We start from the raw sequence: 21,971 nt of genomic DNA, 5'->3' as shown, positions 1-21,971 counted from the left end.
GCAAAATGGTCCAGCCACTTTGGAAAACGGTCGGATAGTTCCTCTAACGGGTAAACACAAAGTTACCATGTGACCCAGTAATCACACTCCTAGATATATACCCAAGAGAAATAAAAACATATGTCCACAAAAACTTGTGTGTGTCTATATACAGCATTATTCATAATAACCAAAAGGTAAAAACATACTAAATGTCCATCAACTGATGAAGGAAAAAGCAAAATGCAGTGTGTCCATACAATAGAATATTCTTCAGCCATAAAACAGTGAAGTTCTGGCACATGCTACTATGTGGATGAACCTTGAAAATCCTACACTAGGTAAAATAAGCCAGTCACAAAGGACCACATATTATATGATTCCATTTGCAGGAAATGTCCAGTATAGGCAAATCTATAAATACAGAAAGTAGATTAGCCATTGCTCAGGGCTGAGAGGAATAGGAAGATAGGGAGACAATAGCCAATGTATATGGGGTTTCTCTTTGAGGTGGCAAAAAGTTTCTAAAATTAACTATGGTAATGGCTACACATATCTGTGAATATATTCATAAATATTGAACTGTATACTTTAAATGGGTAAATTATATGGCATGTGCATTTTATCTCAATAAAGCTGTTATAAAAAATTGATGGGTTAGACCAGGGGCCAGGCACATTTTTTTCTGTAAAGGACAAGACAGTGAATATTTTAGGGTTGGTAGACCATACAATCTCTGTTACAACTACTCAATTGTGTTCTTCTTGTGTGAAAACAGCCACAGACAATATGTAAATGAGTAAGAGTGGCTCTTTATACCATAAAACTTTGTATTTATGGGTGCTGACATTTGAATTGATGGAAATTTCACATTCCACAAAACTCTTCTTTGCATTTCCCCCCAACTATTTAAAAATACAAAAGCTAGTCTTAGTTTATAGACCGTACAAAACACAGGAAGACAGTCATAGTTTGTTGACCCCTTGACTATATATGCCTATTCCTCCCTCTGTTATGGCTTCAAGTATTAAGGAATTCTCTCTTCCTCACAACCCCCATAAACAAGAGTCAACTTTGATTCACCTCTGAGTTTTTTCCCCTACTACCATCCTGACACATGGCTTTCCAAGACTGTGGGACATGCAAATCCAGCCAAGCACTTAATAGCAGGAAAACCTCCTGGACTCCATTTCCAAAATAGAACACTTGGCAGAAGAGTTGAAAGCTCACCATGTGTTCCTTTTAAATGCCACTCACCTTTAGGCAGTGAAGGGAGAGGGGAAAAGGCTTGGGAACAGAGAATATAAAAGAGTAAGACAGGGGCATCTGGCTGGCCCAACTGGTAGAGCATGCAGCTTGATACTGGGGTAGTGATTTCAAGCCTCACACGGGGCAAACAGCTTTAAAAAAATAGTATAACAAACAGTAAGACAAACTCAAGTTCCCTTTTAACAACCTTTTGGCTCCTAATCACGGTAAGAGGGAGAAGTTAGGCTTATGTGTCAAAGAGCAATACTAAAAAATCTTGTCCTTAAGAACAAAATCTATTAGTGTGTCATAGTACCACAAGAGAAGGCAGAGGGAGTGGTGAAAACATTCAGGGTTCTAGAAACCTTTATTAAGAGGCATTTATTCATTTGCCCAACTTAGCCATTTAAATGACCAAGACTATGTGACATGCCCTGTGCTGGGATCCAAGAACACAGAGATTAATGAGACATACTGAAAATACCAAAGTAAGAGAGATATAGAGTCAGCCCTTGAAAGTAAGAACCACTGTTCTATGTGGAGGAAGAGGCTATGGCTCAATCCCAAGGGCAGAGCCCAGAAACCCTCTCTCTAATCCTTCCAAACCCACACTACCTCAGACCCCAGAGTTTTCCACTCTTAACTAATTGGGGAGCTTGCTCACCACCCAGAGGCATCAGGAGCCTTGTGAAATGAGACATAGGACAAATCTCACAGAAACAGTCTCAAATCCCATCTCTGTCACTTACAAGGTCACGGTAAGCCTGCAAAATGCAGACAACCTCACAGTGATGATGTGGAGCAAATGAGATCACGTAAGGCGCAGTCCCTCACAGCAGCTACATATAAAAGGGACTTCAAAAATGTTCGATTCTTTTGAGCCCAGATCCCTTGGCAGGAGGGCTCATACTGTGGAGAATGGTGTGTCCTGAGTGAACCAGTACCCTGAGTCCCAGAGACTTCTAATCTTAGCTCCTACTCCTCAAGATGCCAGGTGGCTAGATGAAAGACCAGCGAGTCAGCGCCATGCTGCTGAGCACACGTCTACCTGACTCACACCTGGGAGGGACTGGCATTGCTGGACACGGAGGGGAAAAAAGAAGCTAAATAACAACATTATCAATGACATTTTCATGCAGCATTATGGGTTACAAAGGATTCTTACCATCCATTATCTTATTGGAGCCACAAACCAGCCACCAAAGATGTCCCTGTCTTATAAAGAAACTATTCCCTAAATACTTCCCTACTTGATGTCTCCCAAACTTGCTTTTTTTTCTTTGCTTCCTGCCTTTACTCATGAAGTTCCTCTTTCCTGGGATGCTCCTTCTTATCATCAGTAAACTCTACTCATCATTAAAAAAAAAAAAAAAGTTTCAGTTTCACCCACTCTGCAGAGCCCACTCCTGACACCCTGTCAATCCGAATGAGAGCCATCTCTGTTTACAATCCTTCCGGTCATCATCTTTGGGATAAAATCCAAGTTCCTCAGTATGGCAAGAGTCTGGCTAATGTCTGCCATTCCCACCTCATCTCATATCCAATCTCTCTTTCCCTGTCCCACTCTTACATTCTATGCTCAAGTTAAAAGAACCACTGACTTCACACATCACACTTACTCACAATAGCTATATCCATCTCCTCTCTGTCCCCAGGTTAACTCTTCATCTCCCCCAATTCATCTCTTCAAATGCATCATCTCTTCTGTTTCCTGGGATCCTAGGATGAGTTAAATTCCCTTCTCTTAAAATGCCGGGGGGGAATCCAGCGTATGCAGTGCTAGTCTCTCATCACAACACCTGTTAGGATATGTATGTTCCTCTGCCTCACTAACATGTGAGCTCCTTGAAGGAAGAAAATTTGTCTTCATTATTAGTTTTTGCATAGCCAGCATCCAGTACAGAGTAGACACCAAATATACTTGGAGAAGGAAGAGAGAAAGAGAGAAGGGGAGTGGGGGAATACCTGAAAACAAATAAGGGGAGGGTCACAAATCCTCCAGTGAATCAGCCATTCCATTGAAAACCAATTGTTTCTAATGCCATAGAGTATACTGAATGGGATACACATGCACAGACATGCACAGAGAGGCTTGCATAAATAGACACAAACAACAGTGAGGTCTGAAGACAGGCAAGGCCTTGGGAGCCACCAATTCCTCCTTAGACAGGAAGATTCAGAAGCTTAAGACTTGTAGCAGGGCTTTTCTCCCTCCGCTGGCCTGACCATTTCCGCTGGCTGGACCATCTCTGGTTGCTAGATGACCCACCCCTGCTTTCTGCCTACTACCTTGTAGGGTCCAGATCCAGCCTAGTTTAACAGCACCTTTGTATTCCCAATTATACTGCTACCTCTGTTTTCACCTCGAGGCCCTGCATACTGTACTGTCGTCTAACCATTTGCTCCTAACCTTCTCTTTGATCCTTGACCTAGCTTACAGGGTTTCTCTCAACTCCTATTTCCTCGTCTCTGTGTTTCTCCCCTTCTTATCATGCACAAGGACATGTCTAAATACAGAAAGACACATACAAATATAAAAAGGCATAAAATGATGTGTACATGCATGCGAGGAAACAAACACAAAAGTACATAAAACTACACGTATATAGACACACACACACACACACACACTCACACACACACACACACAGAAGTCTTACCAATCTACCTAATCCCTGTCATCAACAGGATTGCAGTCCAGAATAGACAAAGCAGACTCACCAACGGGGGGTTGGGGGGTGGTTTGCAGGAAAACAACAGTCTGCGTAGTAAGAAAGAATTTCTCTGTCTGTCAAAGCAAACCACCGTCTGGATTTTCCTGGAAACAGGAGCAGTACCATCTGGGGGAGCTGCTGCTTCATCCTGTATCTGGCCAAGGCACTGGGACAGATTGCAAAGTAGGCCTACTCCCTCTGATGTGTAGCTCAGCTTGGCTGGCAACTGGTCCCCTGTCCCGGGTGCTGGCTGACAACCCGTCTTCTGCTACACCAGTGCATGTGAGATTACCTCACCCTTATTCCTCTTGCAATTCCCACAGTCCCCCGTGTATGCCACCATTATAGCCCTGAAAATGTGCTACTGTCACTGCCAGTTTATAGGTCTGCCTCTCTCGCTAGCCTGAGGGCTTATCAACGGCAACGAGTATCTTCTTTTCATCTCTATTTGGGAGATGAGGAAAGGGAGGCTCCAAATTACTTGAGTATCTTCTTTTCATCTCTACTTGGGAGATGAGGAAAGGGAGGCTCCAAATTACTTGCCCGTACAGCTCTATGTTGCAAAGTTTGGATTTGAATTCAGGTAAGCCTCCAAAGCTTATGCTTAGATTTTTAAAAAGGCAATGTCCAAATACTTTATTCTAAGAAACTCACAAGAGTTTGGGCCGAATGCAGGAGCAAGGCCACAGAATCTGAACTCAGTGGGAGTTGGTACAGCCACTCTGTAATTAAGTACTTACAAGAAAAAAATGGAGACAGGTCATTCCTTTAGCCTAAGGACTGGGTTTCACCTGAAAAATGATGTCACTCGCAGTATCACTCATCTCTTTTCTATCCAAAAGGCCTGAGCAGACTTCAGTCTGTGCTTTGCCTAGATTAGGAGGGGGTCAGAATGTTCTACAAGGCAGGAGATAAGATAGTGATTGCACCAGGAGACTGGAAGGAAGCTGGAAGGCAAAAAACCAGAGAGATGCCTCCAAACTATAACAATCCTTCAGGTCAAAGAAGAATTTCTACAGTAACAGAAATGTGCACATAGAAACCTATGCTGAGGTTATCTGAAAAACTGTTTGCAATTATTTCTTTTCTGCACTACTTTGCATAGAGTAAACTGAGGGAAAAGGTGGGTGGGGCAAAAACTCCAGGCTGTCAAAGCTGTTCAAAGAGGAAGCAAATAAATCTATGTTCAGGATTGGGCCCAGAAACCAAGGGGAAAGCTCTGCTTCCCATGGGCCAGATGGTAACAGCAGTGGGAATCAGAGGGAGGCCCTGAGCACGAGGTGAATCCAGGAAAAATAAAACCAGAGCTACTTAGCCAGCTGCCTCTGACATCTCCTCTCCTGGAGCTCCATATGGTAAGTGCCAAGAATTTGTTTCAGGTTCCTGGTATGTGGGTGAGAGGGAATTACCACCTGGGTTGTACCATAACTTTCTTGCCATCTTAGCTTTCCTATAAGTGACAGCTATGAAAAAGATGGATGGATGGAAGGAAGGAAGGAAGGAAGGAAGGAAGGAAGGAAGGAAGGAAGGAAGGAAGGAAGAGGGAGGGTGGGAGGGAGGGAGGGAGGGGAGGGAAAATAAGGAAAGATTCTTCCAAAGAGAATGTCCCAGGGCTCTTCAGTCTGATATCCTCAAAAATCATCTCTACCTACCCAGAAACAGGCAACCTAGCTCTCAGCTAACCAGGGATCTCTGCTTCCAGGTACCATGGTACTTCAGACTCCGAAGCACCTCTGCATATCCATCAAAGTTAGAGTAGAATACAACACAATTTTCAAAGTGTTTTCTACAGAACGCTATGGGGTCCTATGGGTTGGACTACAGCAAGGCAAGTAGGAAGTGATCATTACCACCAACCAACATTATAGTGTGACACTTTAATTTTTTTAACAACTTTACTGAGATATAATTTATATACCAATTTAGTGTACATCTCAAGTTTTTAGCATGTTCAGAGGTGTGCACTCATCACAAGTTTAGAACATTTTTACCAGCCTAATGCAGATCTGAGTTGCAATAACCCCAAAAATGGATAACTGTGAGCTAATTCAGTCTCAGTTTCCTTATTGGTTATATGGGAAAATTAATACCTATTCCACAGGTTTCTTTTTTTTTTTTTTTTAAGATTTTTATTTATTTATTCATGAGAGACACACGAGAGAGAGACGCAGACACAGGCAGAGGGAGGCAGAGACACAGGCAGAGGGAGAAGCAGACTCCATCCATGCAGGGAGCCCAATGTAGGACTCCATCCTGGGACTCCAGGATCACGCCCCAGGCCAAAGGGCTCTAAACCACTAAGCCACCCAGGGATCCCCACCCACAGGTTTCTTGTAAAGATTCCATGTGAGAAATGGAATATTATTCAGCCATTAGAAATGACAAATACCCACCTTTTGCTTTGACGCGGATGGACCTGGAGGGTATTATGCTGAGTGAAATAAGTCAATTGGAAAAGGACAAACATTATATGGTCTCATTCATTTGGGGAATATAAAAATTAGCGAAAGGGAATAAAGGGAAAGGAGAGAAAATGAGTGAAAATATCAGTGAGGGTGACAAAACATGAGAGACACCTAACTCTGGGAAATGAAGGGGTAGTGGTAGGGGAGGTGGGTGGGGGGTTGGGGTGACTGGGTGATGGGCACTGAGGGGGGCAGTTGGTGGGATGAGCACTGGGTGTTATGCTATATGTTGGCAAATTGATCTCCAATAAAAATAATAATAATAAAATAAATAAAAGCCAAAAAAAAAAAAAAAGATTCCTTGTGAGAGTGTATATAAAGCACCCAGCATAGGCCTTGCAGGGAGCAGCAGTAAAGGGTAGGGGGCTGGCGAGGAGGACATAGTAGTACCACCGTGAACAAAACCATAGGATGGCACTTTCTACACATGATCTCATTTCATCTTTGCCAGAATCCTTCAGGGCAGAGAATACTGCTCCCATTTCACTATGAGGAAATGAAAACTTGCAGAGATTTAAGAAACTTTCCAAGGTCATGCAACTAATAACTGGTGAAAGTACACCTAAAACCCTCATCTTTCTTGCTCCAAAGCCTGTGCATACTTTTGCTCAGCCACACAGCCTTTCAGCATTTTTTTCTTTTCTTCATCTCTGCCCTCCTTGTACATGTTTTTCTCTAAATCTTTCGTATTATTTAAACTACAGCGATTTTACCTCCATCCAGATTCTGTATGTGATTCACAGCGTAGGGTAGAAGGTGGAGAAAGTGTCACAGAGGTTAGACATACACATCATACACTAACGAAGTAATGTCATATCTGGATCCTAGACCCTAGCACTCCTAGACATGGCCCACCACTGACTCGGCCACTATCCTGGCCGGGAACTCACAAATCCAAAGCACCTTGTCCCCAAACCACTGACCAGGCAACCTTGTGCTCTTGCTTTGCCTTAAGGAAACAATTTAAGGGGCACTTAGTGATAAGATCACTGTCTTCACATTAAATTTCAAAAAAACTTAGCTCATCACCTTTATGTATAAGGTCCTGCACTAGGCACTGTGGGAGAAACAGTGATGAATAAGACCTGATTCCTGGCCCTGGAGGCACTCACAGTCCAATAGGACAGACAACTAATTAGAATACAGAGCAGAGCAATATGCCAAAGGAGAGATTCGTGCCAAGTATAGAGCATGAAAGAGGAAAAATTACTTTCTACGGTAGGGAAACAACAAGATTTCTAGGAGAAAACATTTAATCTAGGCCAGTAGTTCTCAACCAGGTGCAATTCTTTTTTTTTTTTTTTTTAATTTGAGAGAGAGAGCAAGAGTGAATTTGTGCACAAGCATGACGGCAAAGGAGCATGAGGGAGGAAAGGGAGCAGGGGAAGAAGGAGATGTGAACTCCCTACTGAGCAGGGAGCCTGATGTAATGTGGGACTTGATCCCAGGACTCTGAGATCATAACCTGAGCCAAAGGCAGATGCTTAACTGGCTGAGCCACCTAGGCACCCTAACCAGGGGAACTTCTATTTCGCAGGGCAACTGACAATTGGCAGTAAACATTCTGGTTGTCACAACTTTGGGGGACAGGGGTGATGGTGCAGGTTTGCTGCCCATATCCAGTATACAGAGGTTAGAGATGCTGCTAAACCTCTCACAATGTATAAGACAGCTCCCCACAACAAAGGATCATCTAAACCAAAATGTCACTAATGCTGAGGCTGAGATACCTTGATCTAGGCCTTTGTGGACAAGTGGAATTTTACAGGCAAATGGGAGGCAGAGAAATGCTGAGATTAAAATTTATCCAAAGTGAAGGCACAGTGATGGGATATAAAAAACATGTTTGAGATGGTTGCAGCATAAAGTAAGGGAATGCAGTGTAATGTGAACTACTCAGGAAAGCAAAAGGCAGATTGTGGGAGCACTGAAGGGCAGGTTAGAGTTTATATTAGTTTAGTAAGTAAAGGCAAGCCACTCTTAGTTTCATCATCACTAAAACACAGTTAATAACACCAAGCTCATAGAGTGGCTGAACATTAAATGAAACTCTACATGCAATCAGCTAGAACAGGGCTGGGCACACAGTAGGGATGCTCCTTTTTCACTGCACTCCCTTTACAAGGAAGAAGTAATGATCAGAGTTGTGCTTTAGTAATTCCAGTAACAGTGCAAAAAGACAGACTTATAGGCAAGATAATACAATCAAAATCATTAGAGCACAAAGAAAGACATTCTAATTACCTGCTAGATTGAGTTGATTTGGACTGTGTGCTATGGGAGTTAGTCCTGGGATGAGAGAGAGAGGTCAGTGGGGGGTGAGAAAGTCAGGGAGAGTTATGAAAAGTGAGTCTCGAACATTCTAGAAGATAACCTAAGACTGACATGGACTGGGCCAAGGGCTAAAAGGAGGGATATAAAAGCTAATTCTGGCTAGGGAGAGCTAGCTGAGCAAAGAAAGGGCACTGCAACAAGCATGGGATGAATGTGAGACGATGAGGGCCAGGGCCAGGGCCAGACCAGAGTGACAGAAGGTGTGGTCCAGAGAGTCTTTAAGAAAGACTAAGGCCAGATGTGGAGGGATGGCGTGCTCAGTACAGGAAGTCAGATGGACTAGGAAGAGAAAATCATGTAGGATACACGAAACTAACATGTAAAGTGGGAAGATCCTTGGCAGCATGTACAACATGGGCTGGTGGAGGGAAAACTAAAGGCCAGGGTACCCTTTGAGGTATCTACAGCCGTCTGGACATAAGGAAATAAGGCCCAAAACCTGAGGAGGGAAAGCACTGACTAGTAACCATGCTAATAACTTCTGGGCATAATTCAGTTACTCACCCTCATCCAAACTAGGCCAGGCTGGCCACAGCACTGGCTATGTGCAGGGAGCACATGAGCCTTCCCTCTCCTTCCCTACAGACCACCTCCTATCAAGTCCAGTGCCTGCTGGCCTCTGCATTTTGCAAGTGGAGCTGCTCCTCTCAAGGCTGAGATCCCCCAGCCCTGATTCCATCCTTTCCCAGTTCACACAGCCTCCCAGGACCCAGTATGACCCTCCGTGGGACACACAAAATGTAGAAAGCAAGTCAGTCTCTCCTACCCTGTTAAAGTCAAAGCAGAACCGATGACAATATTATAATATGGCTCTGTTGCTCAAAAATCCTCTAGCCTTCAGATGGGTGAGGGGAAATGAGAACTTCTCACCTAGACCCTTTTTTAAGCACACAGACATGGGCAGGAGGCGGGGCGGGGGGGTGGGGAGTAAGCGGCCAGAGAAGTTTCAGCACCTGCTCCGTCATGCCCCACCCCCTTCACATGGGCTACTCAGGCGAATATAGAACTGCCTCCTGCAGCGCCCCTGGCCCCTGGTCAAGTCAGCCAAGCTGCTGGAGGTGGCTCCCAGAGCCACATGTTTTGGTGCCGTGGGATGATGAGAGAGCTGATTTGGAATTCTTGCTATATAGGCCAGCCCTCACTATCTGTACCATCACGCTGAAGGAGGAAAAAACGTGGATTTAGCACCTATCATGTGCCAAGCATTTGCATACATTCAGCTTTTACTTTACAACCCTCCAAAGAATTACCCTCCTCAAACAGCTGAATAAATTGAGGCTCGGAGAAGTGAAGTCACTCGCCTATTTGTCACAATAAGGGGCAAAGCTAAGTTTTAAACACAGGCCTTTCTGCATCAAAATGTATGCTCTTTCTGATGAAAACAATAACAATAATAACAGCAAAAACTAACCATTACTGAGCCTCTTCCATACACCACACCTTGTCCTAAGTACTCTATTTGCACTATTTAAGCTTTGCAACAATTCCATGAGATGCCTACTATTCTTCTACTAATGAAGAAACCAAGGCTGAATGAAACTCAAGAACTTCTCCAAGTTTCCATGGCTGCTAAGGGCTGAGCCAGGTTTAGACCTAGGTCTGTGTGACTCCAGAGCAACACTTCTCAACCCTGTGCTATGCTTCTACACCATACAGCCACAGACACTAACAAAAGCAGAAGTTGATTTTGCAGCTTCCTGGGCTCATACTGCTACCTACCCATCCCCACCATCCAAAATGTGTGATCACACCCTTGCTCAAGCCTCCCTTCTCAGGCAGATGCCATGCTGCTATAGTGATATTAGTCAGTCATTCCACGCTGATTAAATTAAGCACCTGTTCTGTATAGGACTCTGCTGGGCATTGGGGAAACAAAGGCAAACAAATCAAATAAGGTCAGTCCCTGCTCTGAACAATCTCCTAATCTGGTGAGAGAAACACATGAGTGAAGCAAACATTAAAATGCAATCGTCAGATGCAGGGAGCTTTCCTGGGAAAATAGAATAAACACAAAGGGGAAAATAAATAGCATTCACTGAGTTTGAATTGTGTGTCCAGTATGATGCCAACTTTTTCTTAATTAACATATGATCAAATTAACTTTTGGAGAGATAAAGTCCCATGAGTTTTGACACATAATTAGACTCTTGTTAACTGTCCCACAACCCAGATGCAGGAAAATTCTATTACCCCCTCCAAAACTCCTCCATTCTGTCCCTTGGTAATCAAACCCTCTCCACACTCCTAACCCCTAGTAACCACTATCCTAGCTTCCATCCCTCCACTTCTGCCTTTCTCAGAGTGTCACGTAGATGGAATCATATAGCGTCTGGTTTCTTTCACTCAGTATAAGGCCTCTGAGATTCATCTATGTTGTGTTCATCAACAGTTCATTCCTTTTTATTGCTGAGCCATTTTCCATAGTTTGTTTATCCACTCACACACTGAAGAACATTTGATTTGTGTCCAGTTTTAGGCAACTATGAATAAAGCTACTATAAACATTGTGTACTAGTGTGAACATAAATTTTCATTTATCTATAGGGATAAATACATAAAGGTAGTTACTGAGACATATAGTAAATCATGTTTAACTTTCTAAGAAGCCCTATAAGTAAGAGTTCTAGTGGCTCTTCCTTCTCACCTGTCATTTTTTAATTGTAGCCATTCTGATAGATGTGTGGTGGTATCTCACTGTGGTTTTAATGTGTACTTTCCTAACAGCTAGTGATATTGGGCATCTTCTCATGTTTCTTTGTCATCCATATAACTTCTTTGATGAAGTGTCTGTTCAAATATTTTCTCATTCTTTATTGAGTTGTTTGGTTTCTTTCTTTTTTTTTTTTTTTTAAGATTTTATTTATTTATTCATGAGAGGCAGAGACACAGGCAGAAGGAGAAGCAGGCTCCACGCAGGGAGCCCGATGAGGGACTCGATCCCAGGACTCCAGGATCATGCCCTGGGCCGAAGGCAGGCACTAAACCACTGAGCCACCCAGGGACCCCCAGTTGCTTTCTTTAAAAAAAAAAAAAAAAAGAGAGAGAGATTTTATTTATTTATTCATGAGACACAGAGACACAGGCAGAAGGAGAAGCAGGCTCCCTGCAGGGAGCCCAATATGGGACCGAATCCCAGGATCTCAGGATCACGCCCTGAGCCGAAGGGAGATGCTCAACCACTGAGCCACCCAGACATCCCAAGTTGTTTGGTTTCTGTTGTTGAGTTTTGGGAGTTCTTTGTGCCAGAACCTTTTTTTTTAAGATGTATTTATTTTTATTTTATTTTATTTTATTTTAATTTTTTTTTATTTATTTATGATAGGCACACAGTGAGAGAGAGAGAGGCAGAGACACAGGCAGAGGGAGAAGCAGGCTCCATGCACCGGGAGCCCGATGTGGGATTCGATCCCAGGTCTCCAGTATCGCGCCCTGGGCCAAAGGCAGGCGCCAAACCGCTGCACCACCCAGGGATCCCTTATTTTTATTTTAGAGAGAGAGTGAGCATGGAAGTTGAGAGAGGAACAGGGGAAGAGGAAGAGAATCTCAAGCAGACTCCCCACTGAGCATGGAGCCCAATACGGGGCTCAATCCCAGGAGACTGAGATCATGACTTAAGCCAAAAATCAAGAGTTGGATGCCTAACCAACTGAGCCACCCAGATACCCCTGTGCTGGAAACTTTTAACAGTACTTTTCTCATTGAATTCTGACAATAGGGGCGCCTGGGTAACTCAGTGGGTGAGCATCTGTCCTTGGCTCAGGGCGTGATCCCAGGGTCCTGGGATCAAATCTCACATTGGGCTCCCCCACAGGGAGCCTGCTGCTCCCTCTGCCTGTGTCTCTACCTCTCTCTGTGTCTCTCATGAATAAATAAAATCTTTAAAAAAAATTATGATAATAACCCTGTAAGGTTAGGAATCATTTGCCACCATTTTACCTAAGAAAACTAAAGGGGAAGTCACTGAACTACTATTATCACAGTTCTTCCTAATTTCAGAATTGTACTCATCATTCAATCGCCTGTGACATACACACCACTAGAATGCAAGCTCTGGAAAAGCTGAAATCTTATCTGTTTTGTTTGCTATAGAATCCATAGCACTAGAATGATGCCTGACACATACATAATAAGTGCTCATAAAAATTTGCTTAATTGAATAACAGTTCAACAATTTAATTGAATAACAATTGGATAAATGCCCTTGATATCCCGTGTAGGCTCCAGAGAAGAAAATAATAACACTGCCCTCAAAGTGTCAGGGCCAGTTGGAGGGACAGTGGTTTCAGACAGCCTCTATCTACCTCAGACTGTCCAGATCACCTGACAGGACCATCCCACTGCAGCAAATCCTTTGCCCACGGGCAGTTTTCCCGTCAGAGGTCTCAGTAGAACACAGATCTGAATTTCCACACTGTTGTGCTGGTCAGACTCCCTCCCACCCTTGCGGGAAGGGCACTGTCACCAGTAGGGCCAACTCGTTCATTTGAAAGGCCATCTACAGGCTCTGCTAATTTGGACAGATACAGGCAAAGATGGTACTTGAGCAGGCTACTGGCTGCCACACATGCCAATGATCATGTATTGTCTATAAAATGTCTGCTGAGGGGCACCTGGGTGGCTTAACTGGTTAAAGCGTCTGCCTTTGGCTCAGGTCACGATCCTGGGGTCCTGGGATTGAGCCCTGCATCGGGCTCCTGGCTCAGTGGGGAGTCTGCTTCTCCCTCTCCTTCTGCCTGCTGCTCCCCCTGCTTGTGCTCAATCTCTCTCTCTCTCTCTCTGTCAAATGAATAAAAACTTTAAAAAAAAAATGCCTTCTGACTCTCAGTTTCCCATAAGTCTAATTCCAGAGCTCATAACAGAGTAAAGACAGCAATTAGAAATGGGGATGAATCAAAGAAGAGACAGGGAAATTCTAAGAAAACACAACAATGGATATAGAATCTAGGTACTGGGTAATCGTGTAAGAAGAGGCCCTGAAGACATGCTTTGAATGATCCAAATAAAGTCAACACTCTGTTCAAAATAATCTGTGAAAATAAAGACTTACTTCAAAAATGGCTAAAATGTTAAAAGATCTAGAACTGAGGTTATAGTTTAGCTATCTGAAAAACTTACTGATAGGAGGCTGAATAATGAGGCCTTCTAAAGTGTCCCTTCAGACTTGGGCTAATAAGATCCTTGGGGAACCAGCAATGCTTTCTAAGTGGTTGTAAAAAGCTTGGGTCCTTCATGTTTTCATCTCTGAGATCTCAGGGTCTATTAGCCAATATTCTAAGCTCTGAGGTATCCACCAGAGCTCTAGTTCAAACCTGAACTCCAAGGTTGTCATATATGTTTAGGCTGACTTAAGCACACAATTCGGCTACTGTTACTTTCTCTTTCGAAGACAGTTGCTTGTGACTTATCATGAAAACTCGAACTGGCAGGCCCCTCTCACCACCAGGGGCCTGAGATTATAGGGAGAACAGCTGAAGCCAAGGCAAGGCAGAAACTATGCTGAAAAAGAACAGCTCCCCACTGGCACAGAGAGGAGCAGGGTGACAGCTTTTGTGTTATTTTAGAACAGTTTGTGCTGATGAGCTTTTTTGTTGTGGTAACATTCCTCTAAAAAGAACATTTTCTTCCTCCCCTCATTGACAAAGCAATCAGCAAAAGTGAAAAAAGAAGGAGGAGCGGATGACAAAGATATCCAGGAATGTGTGGATCTTGGATCATATCACCTTCTTCACTGGTGTGCCATCCATCCTCAGTGCCATGGCCAGGCCTCTAGAGAGAGATTAGGAAACCTCCACACCTCATGTGCCTCCAGGAACTTGGTTCTCTTATCAGCACAGACAAATAAAATTGGGGTCCGTTGAGGGCCAGTACCACTTCTAGATGCAACCAAAAGTTCAGATACCTTCATTGTGGTGGTTGCCCTTACTCAGGGATCTACAATTGCCAGGTTCAGCAAGCAGACGTCTCTCAGTTGGGTTGCCTGGGTCCCCACTCCTTTCCAGGTTTTTGTCCTGCAGTCTTCCACCACAGCCAGTCTATCCAACCAAACCCCTCACCACGTTTTTACTACCTCCACATCTGTGCTCACGCTCGCTCCCTACTTACCACTCAGGCTGGCCCACTCCTTCCACTCTACTCAAATGTCTACTTTTGCTCCAGGAAATCTATTTTTCTCCTCTTATAAATTCCTTAGACATTATCTAATTTAACCTGATACCTGGATCCCTTCTGCTAACCAATCAGTGGAGTGCTATATTCTAGTGACGGGGAGTTCACTACTTATCTACCCAGGAAGCCTCTTCTATGACCAGATGGTGCTGTTAGATGATTCTTTATTCTAAAATAATATGTCCATATTTCACTCTTGCCACATTGCTCCTGGTTCTGCCCTTAGAATAAGAGAAACAATACACCAGTACCTAATAGCATGAGCTTTGAAACCAGATCTGCACACACATCCAGTGTGTCCTTGAACAAGCCTTTCCAAGGCTCCAGTCCTTGATAATAATACCAACTTCAAAAGGCTGTTAAGAAAGGCTGCAAAAGAGCTATGCCTGGCACAGAATAAGAATTCAATAAATGCTAGCTAGTGCTGTGGTCTTCATCACCTGCACTGTCATTATTTAATTCAGATTCCTCCACTCCTAATGTATTTGAAGACAGAAATTTTATTACCCAAATCTTTTATTTTCCAGGCTAATCTTTTCTTCACTAGACTGTAAGTGAGGACAGGATATGTAAATGATATGAGACATGTGTGCCATCTTTACTGCCACATCCCCATGTCTACAATAGTGCCTGGCACATACATATTAGACACCTATAAATACTGAATTCTAGTGAACATCTGTCTCCATTTCATAGTTTCCATACTCTTCATCATTCGTGTCACTCCTTCTATATAGGCTCTCACTGTTCCAGACACTTCTGACAACGTGAGATCCAAAACTGAACTCAAAACTTAATAGGTGGGCTGGCAAGAAGGACGAAGAAACTGGGCTTACCTCTCCCTCATGACATACACCATATCACTATTAAAGATTTGACAAAACTTGGCAGCTTCATCAAACTGCTGGCACATGGTGAGCTTTAAATCAACTGAAACCTTTCAATCTTTTCACACACGATGACTTTGTACTCTGGGTTCTGTGGAATTAGAACGGTAGTAGTGCCAAAAGGTGAAACAATAACAGAGCAGAGTTTTTTCCATCTAGAGATTCCTCTCGCTCCTACTATCTGGACCACTCAATCGGCTCCCAGCAACTGTGGCCTGGAATTCAGAATGATCTTTCTAGGAACATGTGTTTCTTCTTCCCCAGAGAGTATAAACTCCCAGAGGGCAAGAAAATGATCATCTTGACTTCTCTCCTACATGCCAACAAGGGGCTGAGCACATAGTAAGTAGAGACCGATGCCCTCCAACTGCAGCAAGATTGCAATAAGGATTTGGGGCAACAGGAGAGACCAACCTTGGGGCTCCCTCTCCCTCTCAAAGAACACAGCTCAGTCAGCATTGTGCTTCTAGCCAGTAGGCAGATGGGAGCCAGTCTAGGCATAGACACATCAGGTCTGCACTCGGACAGGCTGGGTCCTACAGGGCTGTTCTGCTGAGAATCACCTCCCTTGATAGGGAAGAATTCCTAGAGAACAAGCCAACATCAAGAACATCTCTCCACGGGCAAGAGTGTCTAGACAGCTTTCAGGGACTGTCCGGACTGTCCGCACAGGAAGAGGAAGAGAGCCACGGCAGGGTGAGAGAGCTCACCTCATCACTTTCTTCCACATCCACATCACCATTGGCATCATCATCCATCAGCTTGTGAATGCTGCGGACTGCATCAAAGCTGAGCTTCTCATCCTCACTGTGGCACAGGGGCTTGTCAATCCGGCAAAACTCTGTATAGGAAAAGCAAGAGACAACATTACTGTGGGCCGCCACCGGCCCCTACCACCCACCTGTCTCAGTGTCCTTAGCTTTCAGCAACTAAATCCTCATGTCATCACGTAACTGGCTATTTGTATGGGGAGAAACATGTTTCATCCAGTCTTCATCTCTCTCCCCAGGGATGTGCTGAGCTCCCCTGTTTAGAGACAATGCTTTATTATCCTAATAGTTTCCTGGCAGGGACATCAAGCAGAAGACTAGGAACAGACTGGGATCTAGACAAAGAACGTGATTAGGTAACTCACAAGAATAAAAATGTAAATGAGAGAAAATACAAATAGCCAACGGACACAGGGAAGAAAGTTTAGCCTTACTAGTAAGCAAAGAAATACATATTCAAATGAAATATCATTTTTAGTCAGTCAACAAACAAACGTACATAAATACAGTCTTTCTAGAAATAGGAACACAGCCCACTCATTGCAATGCCAAGATAATATGCAGTTTTCCTTTTCATTCACTTTGTCATCACTGGTAATAGCACAGTGCCAGCCACAGGCTAAGTGCAGAAATCCTTCACATATTGTGCCTGCCCACGGACAGTTATAGTCAGCAGTATCTACAGACACCTGTGGTCCTGAGCACATCAGGTGCAACAGCTTGGAAGGTATGTGCAGGGCAGCTTCCTCCACCACCAACACAGTCATTTAGCACTATATGCAGCACAAGAGCGAGGCCACCTGATCCTCCCTTAGAACCCTGGCAAACACTAGGCACACAGCAGAAAGAGCCCGGCACTTCATCTTAGCTCTACCACGTGACTATAGGGAGGTCACTTCCCTTCTCCAGGCCTTGAGCTCACTATCTGAAAGAGACATTGTTAAGTAAAGTTCTTAGTATGTCTCCCAATTCTTAGATTTTAAAATTGCTCTTTCCCTTTGCCCCTGATCTTGATAACTTCCCTCCAGCAAAAACACCTCAGATCACTCCCAAGGAAGAAGCTGTCACAGAAGAGAAAGCAAGGACGGGGTAAAAAGACTGCCTCTGTGAAGCCTCCTAGAAGGCACTGTTCGAAGACCTAAAACACTCCAATCTTTTTAATCATTAACCTGTCTGCTAGTCAGACAGTGACAGGACAGGACAAGTTACCTCTCCATCACTTGCTAGTTGCTCAAATCCTTTTCAAAAAGAGAGAGGAATATAAATGTTGAGTGTGTAAAATGTCCCAGATGTAACTCACAGATGTTAACTGATGGGCTCAAAGTCAAAGAAAGCTGATGAGCCACAGCAAGAGCCCAGGTCTACTGACTCCCAGGCCAGCACCTCATCTCACTGCCTTTATGCCAAGGCGACCAAATTGCTTTAAGTTGGTTTCATCTCCTGGAAGTCACAGATGGTAAGAAGCACACTGAAGAAATCGCTTTATAGAAGACAAAAAGTAAGATAAATAGTATACCTGCCAAAGAAGTATCTCCCTATAACCATACATTCTTCTATATGTATCCTGCCAAGTTGGGGTGGAGAGTAGAGGGTGGGGGGGAAGCAGTGGTGGTTAGTGAGGGAAAGACTAGAATGTAGCCAAAGATTAAGGCATTGTTTCTCAACTTCCTCACCCAGAGCTCTGGCCATGATTGTTTCATTCATGTACTCCTATCCATGAACTATCAAAAAAAAAAAAAAAATGCAGTCAGTAATGACTGGTTCATAGATGGAAGCACACAGCACTGGGATTAGCATAACCAACATCATACTTTTCCTTCCCTTACTCCTGTTTTTATGTTAATCAAAGGCACATATAATGGCCTATTGGAATAAGAAAAAAATTTTAACTATCGGAGATTTTTGATCAGTACATGATGTGTCCATTTAAACAACATTTCCTGGGGGATGCCTGGGTGGCTCAGTAGTTGGGTGTCTGCCTTCGGCTCAGGGCATGATCCCGCAGTCCCAGGATTGAGCCCCATATCAGGCTCCTTGCATGGAGCCTGTTTCTCCTGTCTCTGCCTCTCTCTGTCATTCTTGAATAAATAAATAAAATCTTTAAAAAAAAAAACATTTATTGAGTGCTCTTTATATGTCAAGCTCTGTAATCAGCATTGGACATAAAAAGATGAGTCAGATCTCATCCCTGCTGTCAAGGAGTTTAGTTATAAAAGTGGGGAGAGAGGTGATTAAAACACTGTGTGCTAAGTACCATGATAGAATCAGGATTACCCTAAGGGTCAGTGAACTTTTTCTGTGAAAGGCCAGACAGTAAACAATTTAGGATTTATAAGCCATATATCCCCTGTTACAACTACTTAACTCTATCATAGAGCACAAAAGCAGCCAAAGACAAAACGTAAGTGTGAACAAGCCTAGCTGTGTTCCAACAAACCTTTATTCACAAAAACAGGTGGTGAGCTGAACTTAATCCCTGGGCCATAATGACCCCTGTTTCAGAAAACCATAGGTAGCACACCTGAACTACATTAGGTTGACAGATTTTTGACCCAAAGCAAAGAAATCCAATCTTTTCATTAGCCTGTATTCACACAGAGGTTTATCATAAGTAAAGCACAGCTTCTTTCTTTTTTTTAAGTTTTATTTATTTAAGTAATCTCTATACCCACACGGGGCTCCAATTTACAACTCCAAGATCAAGAATCTAATGCTCTTCCAACTGAGGACAGCCAGGTGCCCCAAAGCACAACTTCTAATAGGCATTTTTTAAATGCTCATATAGTTTACTGAGCTCTAGGGATGAGGGGTCTCCAGGCTGGGCACCACTGGCCTAAGGTCAGCTAGTCTCTTTCCCGAAAGCCTATAGCAGGTTCAAGAAGTTTGGCCTTCAAACACTAGGCTCTGGTTTGTAACCTGATCAGACACACAGGTGACCTTTGCTGCTGGCACCATCTGACATAGAGAAGGATTAAAGGGATTGAGTCTAAAGGAGTATAAAATCTTGATGTCCCATAAGGTCATAGAACCCTGTCCCAAAAAACCATGTTAGCCAAAATTCACAAATGACTCCTTCTACCAAGCATTTCCTATGCTCTCTCTCTCTCCTTCCTGAGAACTTTCTAACTTCTCTTAGACATTCCAATCTGGCAAGGTTTCTCAGACCCATCTGGAAGTACCTTAGAAGATCCAACCATTTATCAACACAGAGCCCTAGACTTGGGAGTCAGAACACATGTGTCAAAATCCCAGCTCCATCAATTACTACTATATGATATTGGAAAAGTTGTTTAACTTCTCTGAACTTCCAATATCTCATTTGCAAAATGAGGAAAATTATATCTGCTTACACGGGTTTTGCAAAAATTAAGACCACATTTGTTCAAACACCTAGCATAGGGCATGCATAAAGGTGACAACCAATACATTTGTAGTTTCCTCCTTTCCTCCTAGAGCAGCAAATGAACAGTTCTCATCCTCTGCTAACCAGCCACTCTCCCCATCAGACTATGAAGAATCAAATATAGGATTTACATTCCAATCAAATCAATCAGCAGATGTTCTAGATGAGCTGCCAAGTGATTATGACAAGAGCCTATATTCCCACAACATTTATGTGTCTATCACTGATAACATTTATCACACTGTGTTGCAGTTCTCTGCCTTTCATCAGACTATGATTTCCAGAAGAGTTTGGGACCATGTTCCCAGCCCCAAGCAAAAGCCAGATTCTTGATAGACAATTAATAAATGTTTTTTTTGAATGAATAATTAAATACCAACTAACAACTATGTGTAGGATTTCTCTAGGCAAAAAAGAGAATTCTAAGGAAAAAGAATAGTACAGGACCACATTTTTAAATTGTTTGGTCTCAGGGCCCCGTTATACACTTAAAAATTGAAAATCCTAAACTGACATTTACCATATTAGAAATTAAAATACAAATTCTAATAGTTAGCAGTTAATTCATTTTAGACCAATAAATCTCCTATACACTAATATAAATAAGATTTTTTTAATGAATAATAATTGTTTTCTGAGAAGGCTTGTTTCATATTTTTGAAAATCTGTTTAACATCTGGCTTAATGCAAGATGGCTGTAGTCTTATATATCTATTTCCACATTCAATGTATTGTTTTGATCCAAGATCAAAACAGATATGGAGTTGGAAAAGACAGGAGTATTTTTTTTAAAGATTTTATTTATTTATTCATGAGAGACACAGAGAGGGAGAGGCAGAGACAGGCAGAGGGAGAAGCAGGTTCCATGCAGGGAGCCTGACGTGGGATTCGATCCCAGGGCTCCAGGATCACGACCCGAGCCAAAGGCAGATGCTCAACCACTGAGCCACCCAAGCATCCCAAGACAGGAGTATTTTAACAACCTTTCAGATAACTGTAAATATTCTTCTCTAATATTACATCAAAACTCAAGAAGTGGTAGGTTTATTAAAGATTAGTTGCAATGTGAAATTTGAAACTATATGGATGAACTTTTTGAACTCTATTACATCAAAATCTATTGGTCTCGGGGCTCCTGAGTGGATCAGTGGTTGAGCATCTGCCTTTGGCTCAGGTCATGATCCCAGGGTCCTGATCAAGTCCCGCATCAGGTTCCCTCTGGAGAGCCTGCTTCTCCCTCTGCCTATGTCTCTGCCTATCTCTCTGTGTCTCTTATGAAAAAATAAATAAAACCTTAAAAAAAAATCCATTAGTCTGTCTTGCCACTTTTAATAATCCTTTATGCAGATGTGATTTTGTAACATGATGCACTCACTGGTCACACGAAAGCTAGCGATTCAATGAGTTAGGCAAAGCTTCCAAATTTGACCCATTTCATCTATACAATACCAAAATAATCACAGCTATTAGTATCATCACTAATTTCATCAGAAAACTTGTATTATTTATTTATTTGAGAGAGAATGAAAGAGAGCTCGAGCAGGGGGAGGGGCAGAGGAAGAAAATCTCAAGCAGGCTTTGTGCTAAGTGATCAGGGAGCCTGATGTGGAGCTTGATCTCATGACCCTGAGATCATGAGCTGAGGGGAAACCAAATCAAACACCCAACCTACTGAGCCACCCAGGCACACACACACCCTTTTTTTAAAGTAGGCTGCATGCCACGCATGGAGCTCAACACAGGGCTCAAATTCATGACCCTGAGATGAAGGCCTGAACTGAGAACAAGAGTTGGGTGCTTAATCAATTGAGCACCAAGGTGCCTCCATCAGAAAATCTTTATATTGGGGAAGCCGTCTAGCTCCTAGTGGCAGATACAAGTTCTCCATTCTAAGTTTTAAATAAAAGTGAGAATTCTATCATTGGCAACAATACTACCAGTGGTTTTTCCCTCAGTAGCAGACTCACCTCATTCACTTTCAAGAAAATATCTGCCAAATATTTAGT

At 43.0% G+C, this 21,971-nt stretch overlaps 1 protein-coding gene across 5 annotated transcripts in view; it reads right to left on the bottom strand.

Annotated features, from left to right (window-relative positions):
- Positions 1-21,971, bottom strand: part of STIM1 (stromal interaction molecule 1) — a 198,676-nt gene that overhangs the window by 72,818 nt on the left and 103,887 nt on the right. For 4 of the 5 annotated variants that reach the window (XM_038568832.1, XM_038568833.1, XM_038568828.1 and 1 more), the window contains exon 2: positions 16,503-16,633. In XM_038568832.1, coding sequence (XP_038424760.1) covers positions 16,503-16,633 — 131 coding nt within the window. Of the gene's footprint in view, positions 1-16,502; positions 16,634-16,746; positions 16,787-21,971 lie in introns of those variants that run through there. The other variant, XM_038568831.1, reaches the window with a different exon arrangement.

This window comes from Canis lupus, chromosome 21 (assembly GCF_011100685.1).
Source record: "Canis lupus familiaris isolate Mischka breed German Shepherd chromosome 21, alternate assembly UU_Cfam_GSD_1.0, whole genome shotgun sequence".
In the NCBI taxonomy this organism is placed as follows: domain Eukaryota; kingdom Metazoa; phylum Chordata; class Mammalia; order Carnivora; family Canidae; genus Canis; species Canis lupus.
The sequence above is the reverse complement of the archived record's forward strand: the minus strand, read 5'-3'. Positions and strand labels throughout refer to the sequence as shown.